Source organism: Kogia breviceps, chromosome 10 (assembly GCF_026419965.1).
Source record: "Kogia breviceps isolate mKogBre1 chromosome 10, mKogBre1 haplotype 1, whole genome shotgun sequence".
Taxonomy (NCBI): Eukaryota; Metazoa; Chordata; class Mammalia; order Artiodactyla; family Physeteridae; genus Kogia; species Kogia breviceps.
The window spans coordinates 42539426-42551771 of record NC_081319.1 but is presented as its reverse complement, the minus strand read 5'-3'; the positions used below and the strand labels follow the sequence as shown (position 1 = coordinate 42551771).

Below are 12346 nucleotides of genomic sequence, written 5' to 3'. Positions count from 1 at the left end.
AGAAAAGATCTTGCTGTGATTTATGTCAAAGACTGTTCTTCCTATGTTTTCCTTTAAGAGTTTTATAGTGTCTGGTCTTACATTTAGGTCTCTAATCCATTTTGAGTTTATTTTGGTGTATGGTAGTCAGGAGTGTTCTAACTTCATTCTTTTACATGTAGCTGTCCAGTTTTCCCAGCACCACTTATTGAAGAGACTGTCTTTTCTCCATTGTATATCCTTGCCTCCTTTGTCATAGATTAGTTGACCATAGGTGCGTGAGTTTATCACTGGGCTTTCTATCTTGCTCCATTGATCTACGTTTTTGTTTTTGTGCCAGTACCATGTTGTCTTGATTACTGTAGCTTTGTAGTATAGCCTGAAGTCAGGGAGTCTGATTCCTCCAGCTCTGTTTTTTTCCCTCAAGGCTGCTTTGGCTATTCGGGGTCTTTTGTGTCTCCATACAAATGTTAAGATATTTTGTTCTAGATCTGTAAAAAATGCCATTGGTAATTTGATAGATTGAATCTGTAGATTGCTTTGGGTAGTATAGTCATTTTCACAGTGTTCATTCTTCTAATCCAAGAGCATGGTATATCTCCATATGTTGGTATCATCTTTAATTTCTTTCGTCAGCATCTTATAGTTTTCTGCATACAGGTCTTTTGTCTCCCTAGGTAGGTTTATTCCTAGGTATTTTATTCTTTTTGTTGCAATGGTAAATGGGAGTGTTTCCTTAATTTCTCTTTCAGAGTTTTCATCATTAGTGTAAAGGAATGTAAGAGATTTCTGTGCATTAATTTTGTATCCTGCAACTTTACCAAATTCATTGATTAGCTCTAGTAGTTCTCTGGCAGCATCTTTAGGATGCTCTATGTATAGTATCATGTCATCTGCAGACTGTGACAGTTTTACTTCTTTTGCAGTTTGTATTCCTTTTATTTCTTTTTCTTCTTTGATTGCTGTGGCTAGGGCTTCCAAAACTATGTTGAATGACAGTGGTGAGAGTGGCTATCCTTGTCTTGTTCCCGATCTTAGAGGAAATGCTTTCAGTTTTTCACCATTGAGAATGATGTGTGCTGTGAGTTTGTCATATATGGCCTTTATTATGTTGAGGTAGGTTCCCTCCATGCTCACTTTCCGGAGAGTTTTTATCATAAATGGGTGTTGAATTTTGTCAAAAGCTTTTTCTACATCTATTAAGATGATCATATGGTTTCTTTTTCAGTTTGTTAATATGCTGTATCACATTGATTAATTTGCATGTATTGAAGAATCCTTGCATCCCTGGGATAAATCCCACTTGATCATGGTGTATGATCCTTTTAATGTGTTGTTGGATTCTGTTTGCTAGTATTTTGTTGAGGACTTTTGCATCTATATTCTTCAGTGATATTGGTCTGTAATTTTCTTTTTTTGTAGTATCTTTGTCTGGTTTTGGTATCAGGGTGATGGTGGCCTCATAGAATGAGTGTGGGAGTGTTCCTTCCTCTGCCGTTTCTTGCCAGATTTGAGAAGGATGGGTGTTAGTTCTTCTCTAAATGTTTGATAGCATTCACCCGTGAAGCCATCTGGTCCTGGACTTTTGTTTGCTAGAAGATTGTTAATCACAGTTTCAATTTCATTACTTGTGATTGGTCTGTTCATATTTTCTGTCTCTTCCTGGTTCAGTCTTGGGAGGTTATACCTTTCTAAGAATTTGTCCATTTCTTCCAGGTTGTCCATTTTATTGGCATAGAGTTGCTTGCAGTAGTCTCTTAGGATGCTTTGTATTTCTGCGGTGTCTGTTGTAACTTCTCCTTTTCCATTTCTAATTTTATTGATTTGAATCCTCTCCCTCTTTTTCTTGATGAATCTGGCTAATGGTTTATCAATTTTGTTTATCTTTTCAAAGAACCAGCTTTTAGTTGTATTGATCTTTACTACTGTTTTCTTTGTTTCTATTTCATTTATTTCTGCTCTGATCTTTATGATTTCTTTCCTTCTGCTAACTTTGGGTTTTGTTTGTTCTTCTTTCTCTAGTTCCTTTAGGTGTAAGGTTAGGTTGTTTATTTGAGATTTTTCTTGTTTCTTGAGGTAGGCTTGTATAGCTATAAACTTCCCTCTTAGAACTCCTTTTGCTGCATCCCATAGGTTTTGGATCATCGTGTTTTCATTGTCTTTTGTGTCTAGGTATTTTTTTATTTCCTCAATGATCTCTTGGTTATTTAGTAACGTACTGTTTAGCCTCCAGGTGTTTGTGTTTTTTACGTTTTTTTCCCTGTAATTCATTTCTAATCTCATAGCGTTGTGGTCAGAAAAGATGCTTGATATGATTTCAATTTTCTTAAATTTACTGAGGCTTGATTTGTGACCCAGGATGTGATCTATCCTGGAGAATGTTCCATGCCCACTTCAGAAGAAAGTGTAATCTGCTCTTTTTTGATGGAATGTCTTATAAATATCAATTAAATCTATCTGGTCTATTGTGTCATTAAAAGCTTGTGTTTCCTTATTTATTTTCATTTTGGATGATCTGTCCATTGGTGTAAGTGAGGTGTTAAAGTCCCCCACTATTATTGTGTTACTGTTGATTTCTTCTTTTATAGCTGGTAGCAGTTGCCTTATGTACTGAAGTGCTCCTATGTTGGGTGCATATGTATTTATAATTGTTATATCTTCTTCTTGGATTGATCCATTGATCATTATGTAGTATCCTTCCTTGTCTCTTGTAACATTCTTTATTTGAAAATCTATTTTATCTGATATGAGTATTGCTACTCCAGCTTTCCTTTGATTTCCATTTGCACAGAATATCTTTTTCCATCCCCTCACTTTCAGTCTGTATGTGTCCCTAGGTCTGAAGTGGGTCTCTTGTAGACAGCATATATATGGGTCTTGTTTTTGTATCCATTCAGGCAATCTATGTCTTTTGGTTGGAGCATTTAATCTATTCACGTTTAAGGCCATTATTGATGTGTATGTTCCTCTGACCATTTTCTTAATTGTTTTGGGTTTGTTTTTGTAGGTCCTTTTCTTCTCTTGTGTTTCCCACTTAGAGAAGCTCCTTTAGCATTTGTTGTAGAGCTGGTTTGGCGGTGCCGAATTCTCTTAGCTTTTGCTTGTCTGTAAAGCTTTTGATTTCTCCATCGAATTTGAATGAGATCCTTGTGGGTAGAGTAATCTTGGTTGTAGGTTTTTCTCTTTCATCACTTTAAGTATATCCTGCCACTCCCTGCTGGCCAGCAGAGCTTCTGCTGAAAATCAGCTAATAACCTTATGGGGATTACTTTGTATGTTATTTTTTGTTTTTCCCTTGCTGCTTTTAGTATTTTTTTTTTATTTAATTTTTGTTAGTTTGATTAATATGTGTCTTGGTGTGTTTTTCCTAGGGTTTATCCTGTATGGGACTCTCTGTGGTTTCTGGACTTGGGTGACTATTTTCTTTCCCATGTTAGGGAAGTTTTCAACTATAACCTCTTCAAATATTTTCTCAGACCCTTTCTTTTTCTCTTCTTCTTCTGGGACCCCTATAATTCAAATGTTGGTGTGTTTAGTGTTGTCCCAGAGGTCTCTGAGATTGTCTTCAATTCTTTTCATTCTTTTTCCTTTATTCTGCTCTTATTTCCACCATTTTGTCCTCCAGCTCACTTATTTGTTCTGCTTCAGTTATTCTGTTTTTGATTCCTTCTAGTGTATTTTCCATTTCTGTTATTGTGTTGTTCATCTTTTTTTGTTTATTCTTTAGTTCTTCTAGATCTTTGTTAACATTTCTTGTATTTTCTCAGTCAGTGTCTCCATTCTATTTCCGAGATTCTGGATCATCTTTACTATCATTACTCTGAATTCTTTTTCAGGTAGATTGCCTATTTCCTCTTCATTTATTTGGTCTTCTAGGTTTTTACCTTGCTCCTTCATCTGTGACATATTTTTTTTGCCATCTCATTTTTTTCTTTTTTTTTTTTTTATGAGTGGGATTGTGTTCCTGTCTTACTGGTTGTTTGGCCTGAGGCTTCCAGTACTGGAGTTTGTAGGCTATTGGGTAGAGGTAGGTCTTGGTGCTGAGATGAGGAACTCCATTGGACCTCACTTGGATGAATATTCTGTGGTGTCTGAGGTTCTCTGTTAGTACAGTGGTTCAGACTCGGACCTCCCACCACAGGGGCTTCAGCCCGACCCCAGGCTCATGAACTAAGTTCCCGCAAGCTGCCTGGGGTGGCCAAAACAAATAAATAAAAAGAAAAAAAAGACCAATAACAAAGTAAAAAATAAAATTAGACTAGGAAACTAACAGATATATTAGGAAGAATATAAAAATAAATTTATAGATGAATCAACAACTAGAAGGTACATCAGTACCACTATAGTAAAAAAAGTGGAGGAGGGAAAAGAAAAAAAAAGTGGGGGCGGGGAAGGCCTTGGCTGTGGAGGGTGAGGCCTAAGCAAGGACAAGGTTTGGGTAGTGGGTGGGGCCAATGCTTAGGACCCATGGGGCTGGGAAAGGCCCTGGGGTCTGTGGGGTGTGGGGCTTAGGCTCAAGGAACAGAAGGGACTCAGATGTGCCCCCCACCTCTGGTCTCAGAGGGTAGGGGACCTCACCTGGGAGCCCAGCAGGCTTCCTGGGCTTGAGTGGGTGGGGCAAGTGCCCTCTTCTCCTCTCCTCTGGTCTGGGAGGGCCCCTCCCACCTGCCTCTACTGATCTCCCTGGCCTCCCTCCTATGCCCCCAAGGACCAACACAGCCTGGAGGGGGGTTTGGGGGGCGGGTACCATCTTGGGAGCTCAGCAGGCTCCCCTGCTCGAGTGGGCCAGGCGATCCCCCTCCGCTCCTCTCCCCCCCTTCCCAGAGAGTCCCTCCTGCCTGCCTCTCCTGATCTCCCCAGCCTCAGGGCCATCAATCCTGTCTGACCTCCAGTTCTTCTCCACCCTCAGCCCCCCTACGTCCTACCGGTTCACTTTGGGGTTCCTCCTGTCTCCTTGGGCATCAGAGTCCCCCACCAGCGGCGGGCAGGTGCCCTAGTTGCTGGGAGACGCTAACTCTGCATCTTCCCACACCACCCTTTTGACTCTTCCTTCCCTAACTATATTTTCATAGACAGCTTGGGGTAATGTGAACTAAGAATATCTTTTCATGTTAATTTCATCTGAAAATAAAAATAGAAATGAATAAGTATATTACATAAATCCAGACTGATTGTTTGACTGTCTCTGTATTGACTTTATTTAAAAACATGGATGGTAACCTAACAGAATGTTAATAGGCAGAAACATTGAACTGGTGCCATTTTGGCAGTTCCAATGAAGAAACCAAGTGGTAATTAAGTTTTCCCCTTTCTTGTGGAACATGGTTATACAACAGTTACATTATTCTGCCAGCGAAGTAGCCCTAGGAGAATTAAAGCATCGCTGGAAGCTGTACTCTAGTGGTGTCTATGGAAGTATTTCAGAACTTTCTACTAATCAAGCACAAATCCCCAACATGGGATTATTATTATTATTATTATTATTATTATTATTATTATTATTATTTTAGCTGTTGAAAATTAAAAAGAAAAAGAAAAATCTGTGAAGGAAATATTTTTCATCTATGGGTTAAGCAGTACTCAAGAGAAAGCTGTATTCTAAAGGGTGAGTGTTTTAGTCAGGATTCTTGGCTACCAGGGACTGAAACCCAACTCAGACCAGTTTAAGCAAAAAAGGAGGTTTTATGTGGTTGTTTTTTTTTTTTTTTTTTTCCGGTACGCGGGCCTCTCACTGTTGTGGCCTCTCCCGTTGCGGAGCACAGGCTCCGGTCTCGCAGGCTCAGCGGCCATGGCTCACGGGCCCAGCCGCTCCGCGGCATGTGGGATCTTCCCGGACCGGGGCACGAACCCCTGCACCCTGCATCGGCAGGCAGACTCTCAACCACTGCGCCACCAGGGAAGCCCATTTTGTGTGTTTTTACAAATCCTGGTGTAACTCACAGAACCAAAGGAAATGTTGTAGGAATCGGGCCCACTGGGAATTGGGCTCACGTCCTTGGCGCACATCAGTATCCCTAGTCTCTGCCTCCCATTTCTGCATCTGTCCACATGCCAGCAGTATTTTCTTAGACATCTCCACCAGGTGCTCCCTCTGTGGCCAGAGGGTGGGTTTTGTGACTCGCTATCTGCAGCAGGACCATATGAAGTAGGAGGAGGAGCATTTTCTCAGAAGGGGAGGGTGCTGTTTGAAAAGATGAAACACTTTGGGTAGGACACATTTAGCAAGAGGAGAAGAGACCTCAGGTCTGAAAGAGCAACTGGATTGGGTTATGTTTTGACAACTTCCTAAAACTACATAGACTAGATATTCCTAGGAAATGTTAGAATCTTTTTAAAAGACATGTATACACACACATGTACTTACATATTTTGTACAGATGTCCATGATACGTTAAATGAAAAAAAAACAGGTCATAAAATAGTGTATGACAGGTTCTATTTCCATAAAAACAAACCATCCAGCTCCTATATATGTATATATATGTTTATATATCTGTGTTTGAGTGAGGAGAAAGGTGTGGAAGGATACAAAGGCTGACATTGTTGGTTACATCAAGGAGTTGAGAATAGGAGTTGGGGCTGGGGGAGATGATCATCTTTGCCTTTATATATCATGTATTATGTCATTTCACTTGTTAAAATAAGCTTGTATTATGCGCGTAATTTGAGAAACATCCAATGAAGGAAAAAGAAGAGGAGCCTATTTCGGCTGACCTCAGGAGTGTGGATGCAAGGATTGAATGTGATAGCTTGGGAGTCATGTCTTATTTTTTTTGGGGGGGGGGGGGCGGGTGCCGTGCCGCATGGCTTGCGGGATCTTAGTTCCCTGACCACGGATTGAATCCAGGCTCTCGGCAGTGAGAGCGCGGAGTCCTAACCGCTGGACTGCGAGGGAATTCCCCGGGAGTCATGTTATCTTAGGCTAGCGGGCCAGGGCATTCCACTCTTCCCAGATTCCCAGGAGTGGGAAGCACCGCAGAGGATGTGGCAAACCAGACTGGAGCAGCAGCAAACTGGAGAGATCCACAACACTGTTGTTCACCAAGTCTGTTTCTCGTACAGAAAGCAGACCTGAGTGGATCAGACCTACCACCACTCCTGATATGGCAGAATCTCCTGGGCAGGGCCCTTCCTACCCAGCACACAGGTGGCTGCTTCTGCTCATGGATTACCCCTGCTCCAGTCAGCCATGACAAGAACAGCTGGGCTTCTTTCAAACGAAGCACCTGGTGTGAGCCACTAATTATGCGGGAAAGAAGAACTGATGGGCCCCTTTCATGGAAAAGAAGGCCAAACGGCTGGCCCTTTGAGCCTCATGGTCTGTTCGGTCTGGTTAAGAACTTCCAATGCCTGCCACCAACCTGCTACAGAGGCTCTTATCATAAGTAACACACCCTTAGGAATGTACATGGATGAGGATGTGTGTGAGTTCAAGGGGTCTCCCTGTCTGTTGTCACGGAGCCACCATAATGAGTGTGGCCAAAGAGACGTGGGCTGAGGTCCTGACGAGGGAATCGGTGATGTGCGATGTTGTGAGGTGCTGAGGATCAAGCAGACGACAGCAGCTGCCACTGCAGCCAGCCCTGCCATTTACTGGGTGCCTGTACTGTGCTGGGTGCACCGCATACATCTTAGTGTGTAATTCTCAACGATTTGGGTGGCTGCTTTCAGTCACAGTTGATAGTTGGGACTCAGTGTAAGTGATGTGCCTCAGGTCCCACTGCCAGTAAATGGCAGGTTTGGGTTAGGACATTTCCCCCCAAACCACACAGCCTCCCGAGGAGCGAGCCTTTGCTGCATTTCCCACTCAGTAGCCAAAGGAGTTAGAGCAGCTCTGATTTTAGGTGCATGGTCTTCGTTCTTGAGATGGAATTGTTGCATCAGAACTAAAACCTAATTAAAAAATAATAATGTGCAGAATGGAAGGACGATGTAAGGCAAGTGGCTTCTGCCACTGGGAGGGCCACACCTGTTCTCTTACTGCCACACCTGCTAAGAGGGACTAGGGAGAGAACGGATCTGGACACTGGGACTCGAGTGTGAATCCAGTTCAGGACACTAAATTGTAGGTGCTTATGGACCTGAGGCAGAGGTGGCCATGGGTGATACTCATTTGCATCTCAGAGAGTGTTTGAACAAGACAGAAAGATGGAAGAAAACTGTAGGTGCACATTGAAAAAAAAAAAACACACAGAAATAATATGATCCCAATTGTTAAAAATTGGATATAAATTTATCAAATAACAATTATGTATGGCTTATGGTAGAATTAAGGGTATTTTATTTTCTTCTGAATATTTTTCTCTATGTACCGAGGCTATTTGTAGTGAACATGTATTATTTCAATAATCAGGGAGAAAAGTTATTTATAAAAGAAAATGAGACCTGTTTCTTTAGTGGAAAATGTTCCATCATGATATGGGTGGGTGATGAGGTAGTGCCAGTAAGTGTGTCTGAGTGTCCATCACTATCCAAGATGTATGTGAACAGAAGCTCATGTTCTCTGCATGATTACAAACAAACACACAAACAAACAAACTCAGCTTGTGGCAGTTTGCAGATCAGGAGCTTTATAGGAAGTAAGAAGTCCAGCTGTAAAGGGCTGTTTTCTAGAAATACTGGAGCCTCCTCAGGCCATCCTCACCCACAGGCAAGCTTCAGAAATGTGGCTCTGGGAGAAGCTGTGTTTATGGCTTTGTGGCTGAAAATCAGCATTAGAGAAGGGTAGGAGTCTGAGTTTTCAAAGCAGGTGTCCTTCCTGGCAGTGAGTAGAGAGCCCAGCCTTCTGAGTCTGTCCCTTGATGCCACAGCTGTGTTTCAAGCCATTGTTCCCATTCATGGCATGTAAGTTAGGTTGAGAGAACTTGCTATTAAAGCTGCCAGCTGAGCTGTGACTGGTCATCCATTTGCAGAAATGAGTGCCTGTCCTGGTCTGAAGTAATTGCTTCTGGTGTGACCTAGCTAGGCTGCTTACTCTTGTTGGTCTATCGTTGGTTGGACTGTCAAATAAAGGCGTGGGGATGGAGGATATATATTTCAAAAGCTTCTTCGAGCTCTGAGATCTCAGGATCCCCTGTTCTTTGGAAAATGGAAATATCTTATAGGAGGTGATTCAAAGTGGCTTATTGTACACTTGAAAAGTGGCTAGTGTGACTGAGGAGCTGAATTTTAAATTTTAGTTAATTTTAATTAATTTAAGTTTAAATTTATATAACCACATGTGGCTAGGGGCTACCCTATTGGACAGCACAACTCCTTAATTGGAAAATCTAACATGAGGTGAGCATTTTGAATGCCTATATATATTTTTATATCTACCTATTTTTGAAATTGAAAGAAACTTTATAATTTCAGAAAAAACCCTTTGGGTTCATTACACACAATACAGACAAGAAGAAGAAGAAAGTAAAAAATAGTTACGAAAATACCTACTCAGAGATAACTGCTATTGGCATCTTGGTGTATAACCTTCTAAATTCTCTTCTGTGCTTACGTCTTAGGTAGCCAGCTGGCTTTCAAAAGCATGGTTTGAAATCATCCAGGAAAGGGATAAGACGTGTTAGAAAGAGAGAATGCCTGCTCTTTGCCCAGAAGAGAATACTAATAAAGATTTTAGCAATCTGCCATGGCTGATGTTTCTTTTCTGGGTGCTAGGTTATCAATCCCATGGGATGGGATGCATTTGGATTGCCTGCCGAAAATGCTGCGATCAAGAGGAATCTACATCCAGAAAGTTGGACTCAGAGGTATGTGTTTACAGGCATATTCAAGCACTTGTATACAGAACCCTTAAACAATTTTTTTAACCTATGCACAAGAAATAGAAAGTAAAGCAAACAAAACATTGCAGTCTGCCAAGCAATAAACAGGATTGTCTGTATTTGGTGTTTGCCTTTTTGCACGCTGTATTCTTATCTAAGAAATAACAAAGAGGGTTTGGATATCATTCATGTGTTCATTTTGGTGCTTTGTTATCTAGTTATTCTTCCTTTGAGTATTTACGTTTGGAAGGAAAAAGGAGAAGGAAAGGGTGACAATTGTTAAATTTCTACAGTGCTGTTCATCTTCCTGAGCCATATACAAATTCCACATTTATAATTTTCTCTGCAAATTCTGTTAATTTTTTGCCTTCACCATTCTGAAGCAAGAGGAACTTAGATATTCAACGAGGAAATATATGGCCAATTTATTCTGGGAGTGGCTTTCTGCAAGGAGGACATACTCTCAGTCCCCCCTGTGCCTCAAGTCTTCCATGTACTTGTGGGCCAGCAGTGCCCATCCCTCTCCCTCCTGATAAAATCTTGAGGGCCTTGCACCAGAACCCAGCAGAATGTTCTGGGCTCACTCCAGCCCCTTTCACAAAGGCTTTCCTCACCCTACCCCTCAGAAGTAGAGACGGCAGTTCAAAGTCTATCCCCGTTGTCTTTCACCTCCCTTTGCTTTATCTTGCCCAAGGCTACATTGTAAAAAGAAATATCTTCTGCACCATCTACTTGTCTTTTTTCTTCCTAATCTCTAGTTTCCACTTTTCCAATTATGGTTAATTGGAAAATAATGATATGGAAATAATGATTTAAATAAAATGGGTCAAATAGGGTATAAATTTGATGTAAGCTAGGCCAGGGATTGGCAAATTCCATGGGCCAAATTTGGCCCTGCCTGATTTTGTAAATAAAGTTTTATTGGAACACAAGCCACACCCATTTGTTTATATATCTGTCATGGCTGCTTTCATGATACAATGGCAGAACTGAGTAGTTGTGACAGAGACTATATGGCTCACAGATCTGAAAACATTTACCATCTGGCCCTTTACAGAAAGTTTGCCAACTCCTCCAAGGAGTAGTATGCTCCTCCAGCTAGAGCATAGCAGTAAAGAAGATGGCCCCTGAATCAGGCCACATAGGTACAAATCCTGCCTTTCCTTCTTCCTAGCCATTCACCTTGAGCAAATTACTTAACCTCTCTGCACCTCAGTTTATTTATCTGTAAAGGAAGGATAGTCATAGTTCCTACCTCTTATGAATAGATAAAGATTAAGCACTGTCTTAGCTGCTATAACAAAAATACCGTAGTCTGGGTGGCTTATAAACAACAGAAATGTATTTCTCACAGTTCTAGAGGCTGGGAAGCCTGAGATCAAGGCACTTGCAGAATTTGGTGTCTGGTGAGGACCCGCTTCTTGGTTCATAGACAGCTGTCTTCTCTCTGTGTCTTGACATGGTAGAAGGGGCAAGGTTGCTCTCTGGAGCAACTAATCCGGTTACCTCTCATAGTACCTTTGGTTACCTCAAAATACCATCACGTTGGAGATTAGGTTTTAACATAACAATTTGAGGGGGACACAAACATTCAGTCTGTTGCAAGCACTTTTCTGCAAAATGCTTAACACGAGGCTTGGAATTAAAATAAGCTATTGTTAGCTAATCAGAGATCACTTAGAGAACTTCTTCATGGTTTTTCATATTTTCAGTCTGCTTGAACTGAAAGGGGACACAGTAGAAATAAATTAGTCCTTTTTCTTTAAAAAGAAAAAAGAGGACCTAGAGATCATCATATTAACTGAAGTAAGTCAGACAGAGGAAGACAAATATCGTATGATATCATTTACGTGTGGAATCTAAAAAATGATACAAATGAACTTACTTACAAAACAGAAATAGACTCACAGACATACAAAACAAACTTATGGTTACCAAAGGGGATAGTGAGGTAGGGCGGGGCAGGGGGGAATAAATTAGGAGTTTGGGATTAACATATACATATTACTGTATATAAAATAGACAAACAACAAGGACCTATTGTATAGCACAGAGAACTATACTCTGTCTTGTAATAACCTATAATGGAGATAATCTGAAAAATATATGTATATATGTATAACTGAATCACTTTACTATATATCTGAAACTAACACAACACTGTAAGTTAACTATTTCAATTAAAAAGGTTAAAATATTTTTAATTTAAAAAATTTAAATAGAAAAAAGTAAATAATGTTTTATTTCATATTATATTAAAGTTGATTAATTTACTTCTCTCCTCTTTTCCAATTGTTGGAGAGCTTTCGGTTTTAGGTTTTGATTGACAAAGCACTGTATGGCTCCTCTTGGATTCCCGCAATTTGTATGTTAAGATTTTTCTTTTCAGTCGCTTTTAAATTTGTAAACGCTTGGCTTAAATTTGTGCAGAATACAGGCATATGGATGAGCCAAGAGTGCACAAATCAGAAGGGTTGCGTTCCTGAATGGCCAGGGAAGGGGTTAGTCCCCAGGACCAGAGACTATCATGATTTTTAGTGGATTTTGCAAGGAAGGGTCCAAAGAATAGATGTCTTCTACTAGGCAGATATTTTCACTGATTCTTA

At 40.7% G+C, this 12346-nt stretch overlaps 1 protein-coding gene across 5 annotated transcripts in view; it reads left to right on the top strand.

Moving 5' to 3' along the window:
• Nucleotides 1–12346, top strand: part of LARS2 (leucyl-tRNA synthetase 2, mitochondrial) — a 283460-nt gene that overhangs the window by 139840 nt on the left and 131274 nt on the right. For all 5 annotated transcript variants that reach the window (XM_067044468.1, XM_067044469.1, XM_067044470.1 and 2 more), the window contains one exon: nt 9634–9725. In XM_067044468.1, the coding sequence (XP_066900569.1) occupies nt 9634–9725 (92 nt within the window). The remainder of the gene's footprint in view (nt 1–9633; nt 9726–12346) is intronic.